The 23,967-nt window shown below is 36.1% G+C and overlaps 1 protein-coding gene across 1 annotated transcript in view; it reads right to left on the reverse strand.

Annotated features, from left to right (window-relative positions):
• Positions 1-521: 521 nt before the first annotated feature.
• mdga2a (MAM domain containing glycosylphosphatidylinositol anchor 2a) overlaps positions 522-23,967 on the reverse strand; it is a 156,614-nt gene continuing 133,168 nt past the window's right edge. The window contains exons 11-17 of the mRNA XM_082142515.1: positions 15,490-15,667; positions 9,959-9,979; positions 8,523-8,678; positions 6,420-6,584; positions 4,232-4,362; positions 3,920-4,022; positions 522-3,033 (exon numbers count right to left, since the gene is read on the reverse strand). Of these exons, the coding sequence (XP_081998641.1) occupies positions 2,945-3,033; positions 3,920-4,022; positions 4,232-4,362; positions 6,420-6,584; positions 8,523-8,678; positions 9,959-9,979; positions 15,490-15,667 (843 nt within the window). The 3' untranslated portion in view covers positions 522-2,944. The remainder of the gene's footprint in view (positions 3,034-3,919; positions 4,023-4,231; positions 4,363-6,419; positions 6,585-8,522; positions 8,679-9,958; positions 9,980-15,489; positions 15,668-23,967) is intronic.

Genomic DNA, 23,967 nt, shown 5'->3' on the forward strand with positions numbered 1-23,967 from the left:
CCCAAAACTGAATCAGTAATCTATTTTTGATGAAACTACCAGACACCCTGTGGTGAGACCCCTCAAACTACAAAATAAGACGGGTATTTGTAGGATTAGTGGCAGTCTCCGCAACGTCATTTAGCTGGCACTTTTTAGGGCTTAAAGTGGGTTTGCAGCCCAAGGCGGAACCACACACGGGTTTTATCATAATTAAGACAGCAAATGTTCTGTTAAGTGATGGTTAGTGGAACTGTAACTGCACATCCTCTTTTCAAAAATTCAAAGCTTTCATTTCATGGAATGACAAAATATATCTCCCCAGTCCCACACACACGCAGTGCTGCTTGAATGTTGGAATCTGGCTTGAGCCACAAAAAAAAGAAGAAGAGAAAAACAATACAGAACTGATGTATGAGAGCAGCTCTACATAGCTTTATTTACCAAATGGACCAAATCTATATATATATATTTGGCAATCTACCAAATCTATTGTTGATAATTTTGCTACAGTTGCCAAAATAGGTGAGCTTTAAGTCAGATCTATCTATCTGTCCGTCCGTCCATCCATCCATCCAGAAACTGTTCCATTGATCAATCAGTACTTGATTCAGAAGATAAAAACTGATAATTTGCTCTAAGCTGTTGTTTGGCCATATAGCATTTTTTTCTCAAGATGTCCAAGCAACTGAAAAAAAAAAAAGTATAATTAATGAAAACATCTGTACTAAGGAAAAAACCCACACACAATACCATGAAAGCCTTTTATTGAACCGAGATGTAAAATATCTTTTTTTTTTATGTAAAGAATTCGATAGTTTATTCCTGTTGATTGTAACTTTAATAAAATCGAGAAAAACAACTTATTGTGTGTTGAAGGTATTGTGTTTCTGAATATTGACATTAATATTTCACATTGTGCTTTGTCTGAATAAGTGTGAAACCGTTTCCATAGACCTCCCTACCAGGTGTATTTGCATATAATCTCATATATTTTATATTATTTTATAATGTCATACTATAGATTCAAATTATGTCATAATATAGTAATGCAAAGGGATTTTAGAAATGAATAAATGTTGAAGACAAAAAAAATAAAATATATATATATATATATATATTTGTTGCCCGAAGCAACATTTTTGGGCTGAAAAAACTAAGAGCAACGTAATTCTTCCTCGGAAATGAATAAGATGAATGAGAAAAGTGATTTTACAATACATGTCCAAAAACCAGCTGGTTAAGGTAACGGATGGTCTCAGGTAGTTCATAGTTTGTAGTACAGTTTTTGTAAAAGCAGTCATTTTCATTAGAGTAATAAAATATCATTTGTACGAATCCAACCGGATGGATCCAGATCAAGGCTGATCATCTTGTCCAGCTTGAGCATCAGTCCTCTAAAAGGTCCTCATTTTTTCAAACCTCTCAGTCCTCGGGATGTCAGAAAAAAAATGCCTTTTTTCGGCGGCACAGAAGTCTCATCAGATTTCTCAGGAGGATTTCATAGTGACCCTCCCGGCTGTTTTTCACCTGGTGATAATAGCTCCCAGATGTCCTACTGAGGAATCAATGGTGCTTTTAGTCCAGTCCCACCACCATTGTTTTCCTTATATCAGTCGGACGTGGAGCAGGTGGGATGTATGCTGTCGAAATAAAAATAAGTCATCATCTATCAACAGTATGTGGAACGCAAGACATCAGTGATGGGCTGCAACTCTCAAAACTCTCAAAAATGGGCACCCGTCTCTCATCGCGGCTCTCTGATTTTCACCTTTCACTTCACGTGTGTATGTACGCTATAAACCGTGCCAAAAGGAAATGCTATAGATGATACAGTAGCACAGTAAAATGATTTTACAGAGGCTCTGAAGGCACTTGATTTCATAAAAGACAGCAACTCCATGTCCCTTAGCGAACAGGTGACGGCTATCTTTACGCACCTAGAGAAAACAACTGCAAGCGGACACAGTGGGGAGATTTACATCCACACCAGCAGCAGGTACATCGTGATGTTCAACAGTTCTCTACCTCTGTTGTTTAGAGTTGCACTGAAATGAAAGGTCAACTCAATGATTCTCAGTGAGAGACGGTGTTTGTTGTGTCAGCTGCGTGATTAGCTGTTAATATCGATTCAGATGAGTTTGGTAACATACCTAATATAACGAAACACATAGAGTAAGAATGAAACATATACAGCCCAGAATGGGCGTATCAGGACGCCAACTGTTCAACTTGCTCTGTTAAAGCACAAAGGACAAGTACATGAACGCCCCATCTGTCTGAAAACATACTTTACATAGAGATTGTACTCCCCTTTACAAAAACACACATTTGTGGAGCCCTGATGTTCACATCAAAACGATAACATCAGAGCACAGGGAGATACAAAAAGCGCGATTGTATTTGACATACCTCTATTTTCAGACATAAGAAACGAAAACATTTTCAATTTTTTTTTCACATTTTTTTTTTTTTCAAACAATCATTCATTTTTGTTACCAACTCTGGTATCCTTGTTTTTTTCCTTCTCGGAAGCTTTCTTCATGTGGTTCAGTATTACGTATTGTGACATAATGAGGTCTTTGATGACAGAATCAGACGTTCAACAAAGCAAAAAGCATGTAGTGATAGAAATACATGTTACGTCTTTGTGCTTTGAAAGATTTCCCTATTAAGTCTCTCAAGCCGTCCTGCTGTAACCATCCACCTGTTCTTTTCTTTCTAACACTGACAACGGTAATGGGCTTTTTCCTCAAGATCTTGAGTGGACTCCAGTATAATACTCATGCCAATGTGTTAGCGAGCTTCAGATTCCCTCCCCGGCTTCCTTTTCATTCGCACTGATCTAAAACCTACGTTCCTTTTGTGTAGACGGGATGAATCTTTGGTTGTAGTCTTCAGGCAGTCCGAGTCAGCCGAAATCTCTATGAATGCCAAAGCTGGGTTCCACCTCCATGTGATGAGGTCACCTTCGGAGGCCAACCAAGACCAAAAGTAAAGTGAGACAGAGCTGCCATATATGCACTGCAGCAGAAGAAGCCAGGGATCTTATATCTGTGGGAATAAAGACAAGAACAAATGCAGTTATGGATGTGAACAAATATTCATTTCTCAGTGTTGTGTAAATAATTCAGAGATTAACAATTCTTCGTTCCTTTAGAAGTTTAATGAGGTTTGTCTACGCTCTGTATATATAGAACATCTTTCTTTCAACGTGCTATGCTTTAATGCAAAAAAATATATTGTAAATGTTTGCTGAGTCATGAAAGAGACCTTCAAGCTGGTGGATTGTCTTGTCATAGACAAGAAAAATGAAAGATAATACAGTCCACGTCTTGTTAGCCTTGATCCTACAGAAAAGTTTCTTCCACAATTGTTTGTTCTTGTGACTTATTTATACTAAACAGGTATTCAGCAAAGCAAAGTATAATTAAGCTGATCAAAAGTGACAGTAATATTTCAAATAAATGTTGTTCTTTTTAACTTTCTTTAAACTTTTCTAAAACTTTTCTTAAAAAAATAAAATAAAATAAAAAACGGAAAGAATTTCTGAAGGTTCATGTGACATTGAAGATTGGAATAAATGATTTTTTAAGACACATCAAAATGTAAAAGGTATTTTAAATTGTAATAATATTCCACAATATCACTGTTTTGGTGAGCATAAGAGAGTTCATTAAATAGATTAAAAAAAATCTCCCTCCCTCAAAATAACCAAACTTTTGGATAAAATCCAAATTTGTAATTGCTAGTATACCAATTTATAAACTAAAAATATAGCAATTAAATATGAATGAATTACATGTATTATTTCAATCAATTTGGGCTTCATTACAATAGAAAGACATTAATTACAATTATTATTTTTCTTATTTCTTTTTTATTTCATTGCAATAAACTCAAAAGCCATTTCTTAAAAACTCTTTTCCAATATACTTACTACTACTGGGTGGGGGGTCTCGACACTCTCCTTCCTCTATGGCCACATCGTCTATAGCAATATCCCCCTCAATGCCAGAGCCACGTATGCCCTCCAAAACCATCTAAATGAATAGGCAGAAAAAAAAAAATATATTTTCACTCCGTAATGGCTTTTCATTTCATTTTGAATGCAAAGTATATTAAATTATATAATTAGAAATGAGAAAAATATTATTCATGTAGTTTTTATCATATTATATTACATTATTTTATTATTATATTTCTTATATTATTTTTTTCGTGTTATTATGCAAGCAAAAAGAAGAGGCACCTGGAAAGAGGATGTTGGATTGATGTTAACTCTGGCTTGCCTCCAACGGTCTCCTTGGTTCCCACTCAGGGTCCACACAGATGTATCCTGACCTGTCTGGCTCTTCTGCCTCAAATACACGTTTAACGTTCCTTGAAAAAAAGGCATATGCACTTAGTGTCAATAGAAGTCATTAGATGCAATATGCCAGTTAACTACATAATGCCCTTGGAACCGTTCTTATGTATTACACAGCAACTGCAAGGTTCAGTGACCTTGAAAAGACATCGACTCATCTCCATCTCCAGAAGAAATCAATCATTAATCTGTTCAGAACACAACCACTGCTGTTGTTGTATGTATATACTGCATATATATATATATATATATATATATATATATATATAAAAAAAATATATATATATATATTTGGCACTATCTATAATTGCTACTACTCTAATTCTATGCTAATGAAAGGAAACGCTGGAAGAAAATCTGTATTACTCTCTCAGATGTCTGGGATTTGGCCAAATGGCATGTTTCATTTCCTTGCAAATGAGGAGACAATGAGATTAGTGCCACAGAGATCTGATGCTATTAATGCTAAAATACACTTTCTGGAGAAAAACGGGGAGTGGAACATTAAAACAACACACAAAAAAACTCTTGTTGCTATTTCGTTCTTCTTTAACAATGTATTTTTTTCCATCATTACAACATTTTTTGAAAATGAGATGAGGACTCTAGTCATATTACTTCTCAAATATATTTATTTTACGTGGAGCGGTCAGTGGCGGGCATTTTGAGATCACGTAACAAGCCGAATATTACTATAATTGATCTTTTACAATAGCATTTTTTACTGAAAACAATTGGATTTGCATTACAGTCCATCCAAACCACTAGCTGTCAGTATAAGTCAAAGACAACTGGAATATAGGCTAGTGCAACATACACAAAATGGATTTTACTTGCACCTTAAGAACCACTTGGGTTGGTTTTTATATCAAAACAGCCATCTAACCATGTTGTCTGGGTTGCTTGCTGTGCAGCCAGACAGAAGATCTTGTTGGTCACATGGAATTTTAACCCCAGACGCCCGATGAGACCATGTGTCAAAAGCCAGGAAGAGAACACCCTTGTGAGTTGGAATTAGCTTCACACTTACTATTCGAAAAGCACACAGCTTTGTGAAGCAGAAAATTGCAGTTACAAGCTTGTCTGTGAGGCCGTGGAGGTCATTGCTACCCCAGAAGTGCAATAGCATGTCCAGCTCAACTGCAGCAGCATAAAGTAAGCATGAAAAAAGGAACTATAGAAATGTATGTGTACCAAAGAGCACAAATTGAGTTATTGGTCTAAGTCATTTACAGCACTTACAGTCCACTAGAAACCTTTAATAGCAGGTTTTTCCATCCCAGAAAAGGCCAAAGAGTACACTGCAAATTTCTGACTAGCATGTTAACTTATATGGAAGCCCATTTCTTTCTGAGAGTAAAAAAGAAAATATAAAAAAGAAATCCGTTATTTAGGAGACAAAGTGTAAAATAAGAAACAAGTTACGTGATGTATAAAATTCACAATAGGATATGAGAAATAAATGGGCAATTTTGACATATAAAGCCTATGAGATTTAAAGAATTATGAGAAATATATTTTTCTCAGGCCTGTTTCTACCTAAAGTAAAATAGTAATATACATTTATATGTAAAAATCACATTTCTGAGAAATTAAATCTACCCCAATTCCATAAATTGAATATTCAATAAAGCTCATTGGATTTGAAAGCATCTATATTCATTCATACATTAAAACGGTTCATACATAACACATTTTAGAACCTGTCCATATTTTGACATTTTATACATATTTAACTGGAAAGTGGTAGACATTTCATCTTTGTTTTCATCTTGAGACACTGAAAGTAAGAATGTTCCAGCCCGTATCTGCCTGTCACTGACTGACCAGGGCTGCGTTTCCAAAAAAGCATTGTAAGCCTAAGAAGATCGTAAGAAGAAGAAACGCAGCCCTGATCACCAAGCACTCATTTGAACAGTAGATTTGTGATGTCAAACACACTGTAGTTGAAGAGGTTACAGCTCATCAACACTAATTAGAAGAAACAATTAAAATAAGTAATCTGCATACAAATCCCCTTTAGTTGATGACATCAGGAGTCCTTGCAATGTACTGTGCTAACAGAACCCACCTATATGCTTTCCATACATGTGGTAGTAGAAGCTGAAGCAGTACGTTGGGTTGGGGGCCACATTCCCGTAGGGATTTTTAGGGGCAACACTGAAGGATGGGGTCAACAGTCGGGCCTTGTCTCCCTCCAGACGTGGTCGTGAGGTCTCAATGTACATGTAGAAACCTGTGCAAAGTCCACAAGTACATCAAAATTAACTGATCATAGTAGCTCCCACACTACTGTTTAAAAGTTTGGGGTTGGTACGATTTTTTTTTGTTTTGTTTTTTTGAAAGAAGTCACTTATGTCTATCAAGGCTACTAAAAAATACAGTAAAAAACAGGGATGTTGTGAAATATTATTACAATTTAAAAGAATGTTTTCTATTTGAATATATTATACAATGTGATTTATTCTGTGAAACATTTTTTCAGGATTCTTTGAAGAATAGAAAGTTCAAAAGAACAGCATTCGTTTGAAATAGAAAAAACATACTGATCCCAAACATTTAAATGGTAGTGTATACATAATATACATCAAATCAAGAAAATGATTTGAATTTGGCACAATAATTAAAATAGTTTAGCATCAAAATCACACAACAGTTCAAATCTGATATTGCACATGCTAAATTATCAGGATATAATTTCTCCAAGCGTTAATACACTCCATTGAACTTAGCGCTGCCTCAGAATAATCAATAGGACCTCAGTGACTCCACAGAGCAGGACAAATGATTTTTCAATTCACATTTCTCATAGCCTTTTAAAAGAAAGATTTTTTTCCTTTCACATCAGGTCAGAGGGACTTAAAAAGCTATTGACCTGCGTTTTTCTCCCACTCAAGTCAAGCCCTTGAACATCAATTAATATAAATATTAACAGAGCGCTGCAAGAATGAGTCCTAAAACCCAGAAACAACTTAGCATTTTAGCACTTCCGGTTCCATCGTCCTCAAGTCAATAGGTTTTCTGAAAGGGTTTTTGGTTAAATGCCTGAAACAAGGTCTGTGGTTAACACAATTTTTTTCCCTTTTATATTACATCAAGTACATCAGTTTTTTAAAAAGCTTTTATGTGTCTTACAAAAGTCAGTTGCTATCAAGTGGCTAAATGGGACCAGATGTTGTCGGGGACATTAAACATAATCACATTGAACAAGTAAACTAATATACTCGCTAGTTTTCTTTTTGTGGTTATACTTGTGCTTCTGCAAACTATTATAACTCAAAATTTCTAACTTGCACATTTTTTAGAGGTTGAAAGATTTGTCGGAAGCTTAACGGGATAGTTCACCCTAAAATTCTGTCATCATTTAATCACCCTCATGTCATTCCAAACCGGTAAGACTTTCATTCATCTTCGTAACACAAATAAAGATATTTTTAATAAAATCTGAGCCAGTTATGTACTCTCTATTGACAGCTACACATCTACCACTTCAAAATCTTCATAAAGAGATCGTAAAACTAATGTTACAATGTAAAAGTAACCTAATTCCGTGGGAAAACCGAGGATTTGGCAACACTGAGGGTGATGCTAACTTCTAGGTTGTCCTACAAAAATTACGTCACCCCTGCAGCACTTAAAAACCCACTTCAGTTTATAGATTAAATAAGCACCCTACCGTTATTTCTGAACTTATAACTTGCAATCTTCAGATTCCACTACTTTACCAAAGTAGACAAGCTGATTGCATTAGTGATGTGTTGACCCATGAAAATGATCCAGTTGCACACCGGATCTGTCATGATCCGATGTCAAGTGTAATGACTGACACCATTTTTCTGAAAGTGCAGTTAATGGAACCCACAGAGCATCTTCCTCTAAACATCGCCCAACCAAAAGACAGCCTGTGCACTCCTTCAGCAACATGAGAAATTGAAAGTGCCTTTGGACGCTAATGCTATTAGCCTCTCTCTAAAAGTCACAAGCTTCATTTTGCTGCTGATATAACCTCCTTTTACTCAACATCCACTATGCCACTGATGAACAACAATTCATTAACTTATTTGTGAAAATATGAATCTTGAATTGTTTGACTTTGGTGTAGCTATAAATCCACATCTATCTATATTTAACTTACAGATTTGATTTACTACTAAGTGGCACATGTGCGGTATACCTTGTTTAGAGCCACTGCGGTCACTGCTGGGTCCAGTGTTGGGTGTATATTTAGTGTCCCTGGTGGCAGCGCTATGTCTCGTCCAATCAAACTCTTCCGTTTTATCTTGGGTGAACATACAGATGGTGTCCTCTTCGAAGCCGCACTGAAACTTACCTATGGTTGTTTCAGCAGAAAAAACAGTAAAATGTAGAGTGTGCAGAAAGAGCATCTAACAAGCTATATCAGACAATTCAGTCATTCCAGAGTGATCACATATCTGTACATAAATACATTTATGGATCATTATTAGACAGCTGAAATGTACAATATCAATGTATAGAGAACATCTAAAACAAGATATTTAGAAACACATTTGTACAAATTTTCATTTGTATTCATGATGCTTTCATCATCATCATCAGAGTTCGAAATGTATGAACTAGTCCAACACTGTTGATGTCACATTTAAATGTTTCACCCATTTACTGTCACAATATTTATGACCATTAGAAATTACACAGATAAAATTAAACCTTTAAATGACAAATTTGATAAATGCATTAACTGTGTTAAAAAATGTGATGGCAGTAAACATTTTTCATTTTCACGTTACAATCCATGATTTTAATATACAATAAACTAGATTTGAAAATATTTGTATGTATATGCTTTCAAATATGTATAATTTGCATAATACATACACTACCGTTCAATAGTTTGAGGTCAGTAAGATTTGTTTTGAAAGAAATTAATAATTTTATTCATCAAGGATGCATTAAATTGATCAAAAGTGAGAGTAAAGTTATTTATAATGTTGCAAAAGATTTCTATTTAAAATAAATGCGGTTCTTTTGAACTTTCTATTCATCAAAAAATCCTGAAAAAATGTGTCACGGTTTCCACAAAAATATTAAGCAGCTGTTTTCAACATTGATAATAATAAAAAAAAATCTCAGGCACCATATCATTATGTAAGAATGATTTCTAAATAATGGCTGCTAATAATGACCAGATAAAATAAATGCAGCATTGATGAGCATAAGAGATTTTTTCAAAAACATAAATAAAATGATTGACCTCAAATTTTAACAGTAGTGTATATGATAAGCAGATGTATGACTGAACATAATTATGACAACACTGTTAGATTACATTTTAAAATATAATTATTGAAAGATAAGTTATTTTCAAAAACATATTAAAGATCTTAACAATCCTAAACTTTTGCGAGTTAGTGTACATAAAAAAGTTGTTAATGTTATGCACATTAAAATGTTAATATTTTGATACATAATCTGTCTATCCAAACATATAAATGTCTATACCTATACTAATGAGATCATGTTGATAATTTACTCATGCTAAACTTCAAAAAGCAACAGCTATACATATTTTTAAATAGCTCTTATTCCCCCTTTTTTTACAAAAAAACCCACAAAAAAACTAAAACTTACTCCAATGAGGATTCACCGGTGCTGTAAAACAGAAAAAAGAAGAGGTTACACATGTGAAACCCTAGGCTTATAGTAGATAGTTTATTAATAAATCATTATAAACAACAGCAGGGGATTCAGAGAGGGGAGAATGCAGTTTGCCCTTGGAGAAAAGTGTTTAGAAAGTGCTTTGGGCATCATTACCATGTATCACACAGTTAGAGAGGGGAAATGAAATAGCGTTTTAGTGCAGGAGGGGGTGTTTGTGTGGGGAGAGGTCGCTATGGGGCTGTGCAATGCTCAGGTGAACCATAAAGACCTGTATCTCTCTTCATTCCATTCACAAGCAGCCTATCTGAGTGTGGCAGAAAGCCGTGTGCTTCCAGGCAGCCTCATTGAGGGCTAAGGTGCATTGTGGAAGAAAGGTTTCAGAGGGCATGTGTGGAAAAGATAGTGAGACTGAAACGATCCCTTTTTCAACCAACTAAGTTCAGTGCCTTAATAGAATACAGAAAAACCATGCGCAATCCTGTTTAAGTCAGAAAATGTGTATGGATCCTCCACACTAAGCTTTGAATATCTATGTTGGGAAAACAAAAATCGAAGGTCATCCATTCAAAAAATGTTTGAAAAGATAATATTGTCGAGGGCTCTAACTTTAGCAGAGGAATTTAAAGAAATACGGCAATATAAGTGTCTCAAATTGACATTCCAGCAGTAAAATGAGTACAGTGTGTCAGTCGCCTTCTGGGACGGAAAAGTGGCATCGGTTCTGGCATTTGATCAGGCTCCTATAATGAGAGAGATTAGCACAACAGCGTTCAAACATAGCAGATGTTCACAAGGGGTTGTCAGTGTAAATGTCTGCTTTGTGAACTGCAGGGGGAACAGCTCCACACGAAATTGATGATGCAAATGAAAAAGTAAAAAGTTGACAGGAGGGGGAAAGAAGGGGAATCAATTATCAAACGTCTGTTTACATACACAGGATTTACAAATGAATGAATGAGTGAATGATGGGAAGTGTCATGGGATTTGCAACCTCAACGGGAAAAGAGGGTTTTTGTCAAGGAAGACAAAATGCCAGTGAGTCATTCCTTGAAACAGATGCCTTTTCTTTTTTGGTGGTTATTTTTTAAGTAAATATGAATGTTATGGTTTGGTGCATTCTATCAGATATAGAATGTCTTCAAGTGTTAACAAACTGCTTTTGGCATCTCAAGCTAAGTTTATCAAATTCTTTGGACATTAAGAGAAAAAGGGAGGAAAAGGGGTGGAACATTTCAAACCAAATTGCTGGTGCTCTCCATGTTATCAAGGTTATTTCCCTCGAATCATTAACACTTAACAGTCAATAATATGATTATTATTACAAAAAATTTGATAGGATTTTTTTTTCTTTTCTTTTTTATTACTCTTTTAACATACATGATTTTTCTTTTAATATAATAAAATAATGAATACAATTACATATAAACACATTACATATATTCATATAAATACAATAAATTATAACTGATTTTGAATTAATATATTTAAACCTGCAAAACAATAAACAATTTATTATCGCTAAACAACTACATTACTGATAAAAAAAAAAGCACAATCGATATGTCTGTCACATGTGAACTGATCAAATTCCATGTTAACTATTCAAAACTAGCTATTTTTTTCCTATTGCAAAATCATAATTTTGAAACTAATTATTCCATGAAGGTTACAGTTCCCTTCCTATAAAACTACCCAGCTGTTTCTAAATGGGCTAAGGAGGGGAGAGGCCTGCTTTAGTTAAACTAAACAGATGTTGCATATTTGGAAACACGTGCCGCATTAACACACTCTCTAAATTGATGGGCTTCATGTTCTTTCCCTTTCCCTGTCTCTCTTCCTCCATCCCTGTAAAAGTACAATTAGAGCTATTGGAGCAGGAGGCGAAAGCAAAACGTCAACATCATTAAACACACAAGCAATTAGACCCAGTATATCTCCCACTCAGAGAGGATTCACAGCCGCCCTACTCAAAGGCAAGCTTTAAGGTGAAATCCTACCATATTCAGGCCTTTCATTTGAACAAAGCCATATAACAACATTAACGTGCAGAGCCGAGTAATAAATTGCAGTAATGCATTTCAGGCTATAGAGACAAGCCATGTTGTCTTATCATAGAAACTAGGTTTTGTGATACCCATACAAAACCCGAAGGCATTTCAGAAACAATATGTTATCACTGAGTCCAAGTAATGCACCCCACACATAATCAAAGGCCTGCAGAAATTAATGAGTAGAATCATACATGCATCCTCATTAGCATATTTCATATTCATTCATTTTGCTACAATGCTTGCATTGACTTACATTAGCATTTAAATGACCTGTAGTAGATCATTATTATTAATATTATCAGCAGTAAACAACTAAACAAAGAAATAATGCCATTTATGACAACCTAACACCATAGTAAAGTCGTAGTGAGGTGTACTAACTGTTTGACAATACAATTATAATAGCTTGTTAGCACTGTCCTCTCAGCCTGTTTGTGTTCTCTGAAAGGCTCATAAATAGCTGCCAATTGGTGGCTTTCCAAAGCAATCTACAGGCAGCAGCAAGTTTATGTGTTGAATAACTGCTTTATAGAATGACACCAAATGACACAGTCCATCAATTCTTCTTGGTAGCTTGTTAATTTGTCTGGCACTGTCCACGCACAAATGTGAACAGAAGCCATTAAAAGTCTCAGAAAACACTGTGAGACCTTTGCCACAAGTTGCAATGGCTTGCCTTTCCAATACTTTCCAATAAAAACCACCAAGTATGCGAGAAAAAAAATATCACTGAAATGGCGGATTCTGCCTCATTCTCATAAATTCTCAACATTCAGTGAAAAAAGCAAAAAATAAACACATAAACACTGTGATCCAAAACTAAAAAAAATTCTGTCATAATTTACTCACCCTCATGTCATCCCAAACCTGTATGACTTTCTTTCTTAATCTATTTTGGACTTATTAAACTTTTTTTTTTTTCATACAATGAAAGTCAACAACATTGGATTCCAATGATGTTCATTGTATTGACAAAAACACTGAGACATTCTTCAGTATTTTTGTTTTGTTTCACAGAACAGAATTTAGATTTTTTGTGTGAATTACCTCTTTACAATTAAATATCCATTGCACATGAACTGAAATAGTGTATACCTTGAATGCAATGTAAGTTGCTGTTGATTTAAGCATCTGCCATGTAAACATAAATGTGCTTTGTGCTTAGAAACCTTAGAAATAAAGTCATACAAGTTAGGAACGACTTGAGGGTGAGTAAATTATGACAGAATAAAATTTTTCGGTGAACTATCCCCTTTAACATTAAAAATGAACTGGACATGAACCGCAAGAAAAATGTATACCTTGAATGCAATGTCACCTTCGATTTAAGCATCTGCCAGATGCATAAATGTAAACATAAAGGTGCAGTTTTAGCAAACCAATAGAAGGTACTATCCTCACAGAGAGCTTATTCAACCGTTTACGTGGCTTAAATTCCAGTGTATTGTGAAAGCTGGGATATGGATTTTGACTGGTGTGATTGTGTTATCACCTTCTCCAGGCTATTTGAGCCAATTAAAATGCATAATGTCACAGTGGCAAAAGCTGGACTCTTTGATGGAATTGCTCCTGGTGTGAAAGTCATCCCATCAATACAGATGGTCTTTTCCTATGAGCCCAGTGGCAAAATGACTTCAGGGGGAATGGAATAGCAGTGAGGGAGATGTTATGGAATGAGACGTTTTCAATTTTTTAGCACTGGTATTTCCATTACCTGATACAAAGACCGTGTTGAGCCATAGGGCTTCATATCACATGGGTAAGCTGCTGAATAAACTATGAGCAGAATAAATGAAATAATGACCGAATGGAAGATTAAATGATTTTTGGGGGAATTTTTTCCTTTTGCTTTTGTAATCGCACCTGGTCTGTACAGATCTACGGGGGTCTTTTCTTGCTAATCCCTATTTTTAGAAGACATACAGAGAGTGAGGGGGAATTAACTCGATAGCACAGTGCTGTTTAAAATAGTTTTGAATGGAATCAAGCATGTCACACCTCAGGACACGTCGACTTTTCACAGTATTTCATGTCCATTACCCATAAGTAAAGGCTTAAAATTATGACAGAGCCTTTAAAGAGTCTATAATATCACACAACCTCGATAACAGAACACTGTGCACAGTTAATGAATGTGCCTGTGTGCATCCAGCCATTGGTGAGGTCATAAAGCTGCCACATTACGATTGGTTTTCTAGTAAAGAAGGGAAGGGGTTCAGGCACCAAGGACGTAGGGTTTAGGTGACTTGACATACGTTACCTGTGTCTCGACTGGCCTCTTTAAGAAGCACAAAGCAAAACCATAAGATCAATCTATAGCTCTGGTTAATTTTGGAAAATAGCAGATAACATGTCAACAGATGAGTATAAATGCATTTTTCATGTACACAGCCAGCAGAGGTCTCTATTACATTAAAAAAAATACAAATAATTAAAATGTCCTCTGTTGGTTATTTGTTGGATTAGCAGATTTCTACATAAGTATTAAAAACAGTTGAATCAAGAATTACATTACTAAAGATGTAGCATTTGCACAATATTTGGCGCTGTCAAATCATCTGAACTTAAATTCAGGAAAAATGTAAATGTCTTTAATAAGTGACCTTGACTTTAAGACAGGCAGTACACAGACAGTATCTGCTCATCAGTACACTCACATGATTCTTGGTTTATTATCTATGTTGCAAGAGCAGTTATATATTAGCAAAATCTGAGATCACAGGTCAAAGTTTAGCATTTTTCTAACTGAATAATAATAATTATGCATAGCAAAACTAAACTCAATGCATAATAATTTGAGAGAAAAGTATAATTAATTTCAATCAGGCTTTGTAAATCAGATTTTCAATGTGGACTTTTTACTAGTGATGAACTAATATTTCATTTCATTTTATGGCTGATACATTTTATATTAAAATTCTATAAAATTGTCAAGTTAAAAATACTAAAAACTAAAATCAGCAGTACATTTACAAACAGCTATATAACACATTACATGAAAGGTAATATCTGAAAAAGCGAAATAGGGACACTTTAAATATTACAAATGAATTTAGGGATCAAAACATAAAGCACTGTATGAAAAATGGTTATCCATTTTGAGATGTGCAAAAGACTGCCTTTAACCGTGTTAATAAATGATTAGAGTTAAAAAAAAGAAGAAAAAAGATTAACATTAAGTTAGTATGTTGAGTAGTATGTTAAGCTAGATGATGGTAAAGAAAATCTAAATGAAAAAAAAAATCTCAAATTTTTACTGATAAACAATATGCTACAGTATCGTGCAACCCTATTTTTGACCTCATTGTATTTGGAGACTCTACTATACTTTCTCTAAACATACAGTATTTTAGATAGCTAGGTTCACCATCATGCTATGGTGCTTTCATGTATTAAAATACTAAGAACATTAAAAACAAACATGACCATAATCAAACAAGTTTTTCTTACCACTGTAGTGAATGATCCTTTCTGTTGAATCTCCTTCTCCAAACCGTGTTATCGGTGTGAGGCGGACCTGATAGGCCTCAGGTTTAATGAGTTCGGTTAGGTTGTAGGTGAGTAGTTCTCCTTTCTGGATATTGTCTTCTGTTGGGATTTCCTGCTCCCACCATCTCTGGTGCCCCGTCTGAGGTAAAGAGCATAATTACAGGTTCGTTATTCCAACACCTAATGATTAAGCATCAAGCCAGAACACGCATAAGTAATGATCCTCCAAAAGGTCCTTTTAATAACACAGAGTCTCTAGGGAACAAAAACCATACATCTTGATATGATGTCTCTGCACTATTAATTAAAAACATAATTTCAACATACTAATATTATAACACCCTGTGCATAATATTGAAAAGGGCTGATCACCTCTGATCACTCGCTGATCACCTCTCTTTCTGTGTCCATTTTAGGGTGTACTCACACTAGGCACGGTTGCCATGAACCGGGCCCGAGTACGATTGTCCCCCCTCCCCACTCCCCCTCTGGCCTGCACTCACATAGGGTTTCAGCATTCGTGCCGGAGCACGCTTACTTCATTATGGTGCGACGGTTTCGGGATAAACAGGAAGAGCGGCGCTCTCACTGAACACAATGGAGTCCAGCACGGTTAGCGCTCACACTGCATGCGAACCGCGCCCGAGTCCAACTGAACCGTGCTCTGGCCCACCTCTTCCAAGCGGGCCAGGGCCGGCTAATCGAGCCGCGCCCGGGCACGGTTCGGAGCACTCACACTAGTCAAACGAACCGCGCTTTGGTGGTCAAACGCACTCGGGCACGGTTCAAACTGGCTAGTGTGAGTACACCCTTAATGTCTCACAGAGCTATTATGATATAGCAACTTTAAGAACTGAGTTAAGAACTGAGGTTTTTTAAGTTAAGAACTGAAGTTTTTTAAGTTAAGAATCTTATTTCAAATTTCAAATGTAACTTTTCTGATTACAATGGCACCAGCCAATGGCATTAATCAAAAATGCTCTGGCACTTCCCGAGACAGCCCCACTTGTCTGATGCAAATCAGTACAAATTCTCTAAACAAACACCTACACACAGCAGAGGTGGCTTTTTCAAACAATGATGCTTTTCACTGAGGAACGAAAGCGCATGAGGTGACTATCACAAAAAGTTCCTGAATAGGCAAAAAATAAACACTATTGAGTTTTCAGTGAGATATGTGAGCCGGCTAATTGATTTTGACAAGGCATTTTAGCTCCCTGACCCTCTCAATTAACTTTTTACTGCAAGCTGAATTAGTGCAATATTAGAAGTCAATTCATTCCTTTAGCTCGGGCTTGAAGGAAAGCATAAATGGATTTCGTCTGATGCCTTTTTATCGTTGTTGTGGTGGTAGATGAGAGGACATATCTAATTAAAATCCAGCACCTATGAAACCTTCCTGGATCTCCTGAAGTGAACTGCCGGGCAGTAAACAAACCAACATGAGTGTTCTAATCACAAACAGAGAATCTGAAAGTTGTGAAAGTGTTTGAGAAACGCTGGGCTTTCATTTGCCTAGTCTCATGTCAACTCAGCAACTCAAAGACCTCATACATCTTTCATTACAAATATGGATTAAATAAGGATTAAAAGTTACAATTTCCAGTGAGGGTAAACACAAAAGTTTGTTTTGGGGTAAAGTACACAAATTGTGAGTGTCAATTAATGGAATTTTTTTTTGCCTTATCCTTCAGGAATTTATTTGATTGTGAAAAGTGGACATTACATACAAGAATGGAGCCAGTTTGTTGGAGTGGTATCAGTGGTAATATTATGATAATATTGTATAGGCATTTTATAAATTTTTTTAATAATATGCATCACTAACTAATGCACAGCATATATTAAAAAAGTAAATAGGTCAATTTGTATACCATACTGGCTTAAATCCAGCACCAAAGTGAACTGCTGGGTGGGTATTTACTAGCAAAATCATTACTATGGGTTAGTAATTAACCTTTTGGCCACAGTGTGCAGAGTTGGTAAGATTAACTGTGAACATTTGCAGACTTGAACTTTTTCCAGGTGACAACTATTAGGCAAGCTGTATATGCACAACGACAGGAGAACACTGTTGTGTGGTGGCCGTTGATCTTGGCTGCAAGAATACGGTCTCAGAGCTTTGCTGACTGACAGCCATACACAGACTCCCTCGGCAGTCAGCCTCATCACCGCGGGTCTCGCTGGATTCAAATACAAGATGATTGGTTAAATCAGTGGGGCGAGAGAAAGGAGGGGAGGGTGGCAGCAATAGCCCTGAGAAGTTGCCAGTGTTCCCATCAGGGTCTCTCTCTCTCCTGGTAACGAGATTTCCATCGCCAAATCCAATTACTGTTTATTGCTTCTGTGAGATTTCTAATTCCATGCCTGCAGATCTTGTAGAGGGGAAAAGCATCGGTGAAGGCATATATAAGGAAAGATAGACCGTTCTTCCCCCAAAGCACCTTACTTCTGCAATGCATCACACAACAACAGCTTATTTCAAAGTCTCTCCTTTTTAAAAAGAGAAAAAAAAATCAACAAATTCTTAAGTGATATCATCACAGACAGCTTTCAGCAGCATTTGATCTTATCTATGCAAAGTCGCTAAACCCAAAACCCAATTAAACCCCACTGAAGAGAATCATAGAAGATCGTTTTCATATCCTAAAAAAATGACTCCTAACCTTCTCCAAAAAACAAACAAACAAAGTCAAGATTTTTTTTTTTTTTACACAAGCACAACATACTTGACATGGAGCATCCTTCAACACCACATTTGGGTGGATTTCATTAAAGAAATGAAACGCATCTGCTTTTTCCATGTGGTTCGGTGTGCACAGCTCCAGGGACCTTCTGTTTCTTCCAACACAGCACTCAAATCTTAACACATCCTTGAGCAAGACACTCTAAACCTTGTTGTGGATGTGAGAGGCCAATATTGAAGCACACAGCCCTCACACTGAAGGAGAGTGTGAAGAGCACAGGGACAAAGAGCACACATATGCTGACAAAACAACCTTGCAGAACCAACCAGCTCTGACGAAATACTTACAATTTGGTGCCGCTGATATAATACCCAACTTAAGTCTGTGGAATGTGAAAATAATCTATTGTGATTCAAGAAAGTGACCTTGGCTGACTGTATACATGAGACAAATTATAGTTCTTGCCACAGAATGTCACTACTTGTGTCAATGTGCAAATAACTGAAAGTTCAGCTTTTTTTTCTTTTCTTTTTTTTTAAATGACAAAATAAACAACAACAACAGCTCAGACAACTCATAAACTACCATTCAAAAGTTTGGGGGCAGTTTAAAAGAAAATAAATTAATAAGTTTCTTCTTGAAAAGTATTAGCACATTTACAATATTTTTACTGTATTTTTGATCTATTAAATGCAACCTTAGTGTGCATGAGACTTAAAAAAATTAAAAACGTACAGAGCCCAAACTTTTGAACTGTATACTGTATAACAAAGTCCCTTTTAAGGAAAGCCTGTTCACTCGGCGGCCATATTTGCAACGCCTCCGGTAGCTATTTCGGGCATCTAAGAACAAGTCCTATCTATTTGAATGGGGTAATCCTGAAATCTCAAAAACTGCTTGCCAAACTCACAATTAAATAACATATTTCAAATCAGCAACAAAATTTGACATGAACTGTCCCATAAATGTTTTTTTTTTTTTATGTTCCAATAGAGTTAAAAATGCTTATTTTTCAGGCTAGTCGACTCAAACGCGCATGTGCAGTCCTAAGCACGAGTCTCAGGTTTCTATGGGAACCGGAGCTTCTAACGGCAGCTGAAGTGATGCAATGTCTTTACCAATCAGCGATTGCCTCTTTTACTTAGAAGGCTGGACGCATTCCGCCATATTGTACATTGCAGTTTTTCCCATTCATAAGTTATAGGAGTGAACCGTCTTTCTATATTTATAGTCTATGGTATAAAATACAGACACAATACATCTTCTGAAGTTATATTAAAGCTTTATGTGATGAAAAGATCAACATTAAAATAATTAATTGCTGATAATCTTTTCTTCTGCAGCAGCTAACCTTATTTTTAAATGCACACCTACAGAACTGGCAAAACGGCACAGCATTTGATACTTCTCTTCAGGCTGGTAATCTATTTTGTGAGGATACACATCGCGACAGGGTTCATCGCAACACTACTCTGAGACTCGTGGCAAAGCTGCCAACAGCAGAAGGAAAACGCGAACTTTCACAATCAGCAGAGGCTTGACGCCAAAGGCTTTCTCTGGGGTCACTCGTGAGACAAGCATTATTATATTTTTATAATGTAATTTTCATCTGCTTCTCATTATCATAGCTTAAGAATTCCAAATGCAGTTTCCCTCCTGGTTTCTCAGTGAACCATCTGTGCCCTAAACCGTATATATTTTCCCCTTTTCTGTAAATCTTGGGTTTGTTGCAGTTTGGCAATGAATTTTGATTACTAATCAAACCAAGCACAGTTCCGACACTCGCATTTGAGGACACGGCACACTTTAAGGCATTTTTGGCTATTCTGCATTACATACAAACCTGACATTTCCCTTCCTCTGAACATGACCTTTATTCAAATACCATCATCAGAGAGATGAATACACAGGCCTCTTCTTTTGGTCAGAGAAACATCCTCAAAACGTGAGGTAAATTAAATAATAATAATAATAATAATACACACACATCAGTGTTAACCATTCAAGAGGAACTGCCCCAGTAATCCAGTGGTGAACATAGTGAAAAACTAACTCCAATATCAGCACTGAAATTCATACTGTAGTCAGACTAAATGAAAATATACATGATCTTCTACAGCACTGCTACTTCAGCACTCACCATTCAATTTTCTTATGAATAAAAGAAAAAAGGTCAAATAATCTCTCTGGTACTGGAACTTGCTGGTTACACAAGAAGGTGTGTGCTCGCTAAATAACAACTGTCTTTGCGATTCAAGTATAACACAGAGTAAAAGCATCCCCATTCACCTACTCTCACTGAAAGTACTTTTGCCTCATTTTGTTCCACCTTTTTTGTTCTGCATTGTAATATATGTTGCCGGTCGGAGGTAAAATGGCTTGTTGCTATGGCAACTGGGCTCACTTCTCATTCATGACATCGTTCAGCAAATCTTGTTGTATAAAGACGAGCAGAGAAGGAGTTGGGGATGAAGGGAGGATGGGGTGAATTGATATGAAAAGAACAAGACATTCTGCCCTTATGCAAATTCTAACCTAAACACCTTTTGTGCACTGAGATACATCAACTCCACATGGGAGAAAGGAAATTATATTTTGTGTAAATAAGAACCTCATTAGTATTTGATCGAAGATATCTAAGAAAAAAGAGCTGATTTGCAATTCAAAACAAGGCAATTAAAGCAAATTATGATGATTTCTTTTTTTCACTGCATACTTGGGGGCAACCTAAGGAAAGTTAATAAAAGAACTCTTTGCAAGTGTTAATATACTAAGTTTATCAAATTAAATTATTTGGATAGCCAGCTTAATTATGAACATGGTCAAAGGTGAAGATGTGCTGATCTCAATACAGAAGGTTCTGTGAATTAAACCAAAACTTTCTTCACAGCAGGTTCATCTGGATGTTCCAAAGGTGAAGCAGTGCTGATCTATGAACATCTCAAAACCTCCTTAATGCATATTTAAGTACTTCCACCCTGCAGCACTAAAACCTCTGCTTATAGCTACAGTATGCATAAGTTACGTGTACGGCAAATGCTAAACATAGAAATGTCATTTATTCTATGTATCCATTGGGAAGCATGCTATGGCACGCTAAAGCATTGTCTACTCTCTTTATTGTGAGTTATGAGCAGCATAGGATCACTAAACAGACTAAGCCGTCTAGAAATGCGGTCGAGCGATGCAAACTGACCCATCATTGATGCCATGTGCATTTAATGTCAGCTTGTGTCCGCTGCATTGCTAATGCAGTTTAGAACCATGATCAAAAAAAAAAAAAAAAAACTTTTTATATTTGCTTCAGTTTCCTTCTTTTTTAACAGCAGAGACAAAAAAAAAAGGACATTTACTTGAGCTCCAACTCAAAAAAAGTGTGAGATATTAGAATCTGGAATAACAATATGCACATACATGCTTACCTGTGCATGCAAAATATGAATCGCTTTCATTAGTGTAACCACTCCAGCGTGCCCCCAGTAATAAGACTTCACACAAGACTTATTTTGTCATAATACACACTAATGGCAACGAGCTTCACTTGTAAATAAGGTTTTATGCTAGCATTAGCCCACACGTAGGCCCAAGGACATTGTACCTTTAGATGCTTCATCTGGTGTGAAGTAAATTGCATATTTCCAGAGAACGGCCATGTGTCGATGTCGTGCAAGTCTTTGAATTAGCCCACAGGCCAGTTTGTTGACTGCAGAGTGCTGTTTGCTACCAACACACATCCTCTGCTGCAGTGGAGATTAATATATTCTTCTTGTGGTACTGTAAATGTGGAACTGTATCCTAGCACACTGTCCTTCTGCACAAACAATTCATAGACTGAAAAGGTGGCCTATATTCATTTACGTCACAGACTGAAAGAGAAACACATCAGCAATTGTGTGCTTCTCAGTGTGAAACAGTGTGCATGAAGAGTGCAGAAGAGTGTCCTTGAATCTTTACTGTGGGTGGAAGCCTTGATATTGTATTAGCATGCAAGGGGTGTACTGTATGTGTGTGTTTGTGTATCTTTATCAGTGGTGTTCTCTCTAAGGAGGCCAAATATAACGAATATAACCAAAATATAACAAATATTACCAAATATGTGACTGAATAATGTATAAACCGCTCATTTTTCGGAAGTAACACAGTTTAAATGTGTCACCCGTGGGCAAGTTTTCAAAAGGCTGCAACATCCCTTTTGCCTTCCTTGAGATCACATTGAGATACCAAAGCATTAATTTGAGGTGGGAATGGTGAGACACTTGATAGTCACTTGAGATCTGCGACTGGTTGATTACCCTGTTAGTGCGTTAATTCCCACCTATCATGTCCCCAAATCAACCAAACTGGAGGAAATGGACAAACTAATCACTAAGTAAACAACTTGTCACTTGTATGTCACCCCTTTTTGTCATCCAAATCTAAGACTTTGGCTGTTCTGAGGCTGTTCATAAAATACGTTTACTAGTTAAAACACCACTAGTGTTTTAAGACACTACTAGTTAAAAGTTTTAGGTCAGAAAGATTTTTTAAATGTTTTGGTTACACTTTATTTGGATAGTCCACTTTAGACATTCTATGTAACTTTGCATCTGCATGTCAACCTGTCTGCTTAATATCTGCTAACACTTTATTTTGATGGTCCACCAACATACATTCTACTGACTATAAGTAACTCTGTCATTCAAAACTTTGAAATTCAAATGACAAAATGACAAAAACTTTGTCATTCAAATAACCCTAAACTGTTTAAGGTTAGGGTTATTTGAATACAATGATAAACCTAACCTAATGAAAGTTAGTAGCTGCAAATTAATGAGAGTTAGTTGATATGTAGTTGCAAATTAGAAGAATGTCTAAAATGGGATATCAAAATAAAGTGTAACCATATTTAAAAAAAAAAAAGTATTTAATGCTCACCAAGGCTGCATATATTTTATTATGAAAATACAGTAAAAACAGTAATAATGTGAAATAATTACAATTTAAACCAACTAATGACTAAAATAACAGATTTTAAAATGTAATTTATTCCTGTGATGCTTTACTGTCACTTTTGATCAATTTAATGCATCCTTGCTGAAAAAAAACGTAATAATCCCAAAACATGTTCATAACTTAAACTTTTAAAAAGTATTGTATGTAAATTCTAAAAAATAGCGTGTTCATAAACATATATACAAAAATTGTATAGTATTTATTGCTTGTTGGTAGCGCAACTTACTGTAAAAAGTGTTCCATTAACCTTTAACCAGGAAAGCATGTAAACACTGGATAGCACATGAAAAATAAAATAAAATAATAATAATAATACAATTAAAAAAAATTAAATCAAGAAAAGAGACCTCCTGAAATTGAAGCCTCCTTATCAAGACAAGTGCATGCTACTGATCTATATGAGAACAAATGAGACAAACGTTAAGTAATCAGAGGGGGAATTACGAGGGTGAACAGTATGGGATTTCAAACCAGAGGGGAAAAGAGGAAGTTATGAGGGGGAAGAGATCTGATAAGTGCGCCCTGCTGAGTTCACTACTGAGAAAGCACTATGTGAGTGTGCAGAAGGGATGAAAGGCGGAGGGTGGCCCTGACTCTGAGATTCCAGATAATTCCAGAGATTCCAGATAAAATGCTTTTCAGTTTTGTCAGCAAAATGCATCAGGCAATAGTTCACCGGATGATTTTATAAAAGTATGCACATAAAGCAGTCAATACCCCACTAAATATATATATTTTAAAGCATCACAGAGTGTTTACA

This window comes from Leuciscus leuciscus, assembly GCF_965113295.1.
Source record: "Leuciscus leuciscus genome assembly, chromosome: 17".
Lineage (NCBI taxonomy): Eukaryota > Metazoa > Chordata > Actinopteri > Cypriniformes > Leuciscidae > Leuciscus > Leuciscus leuciscus.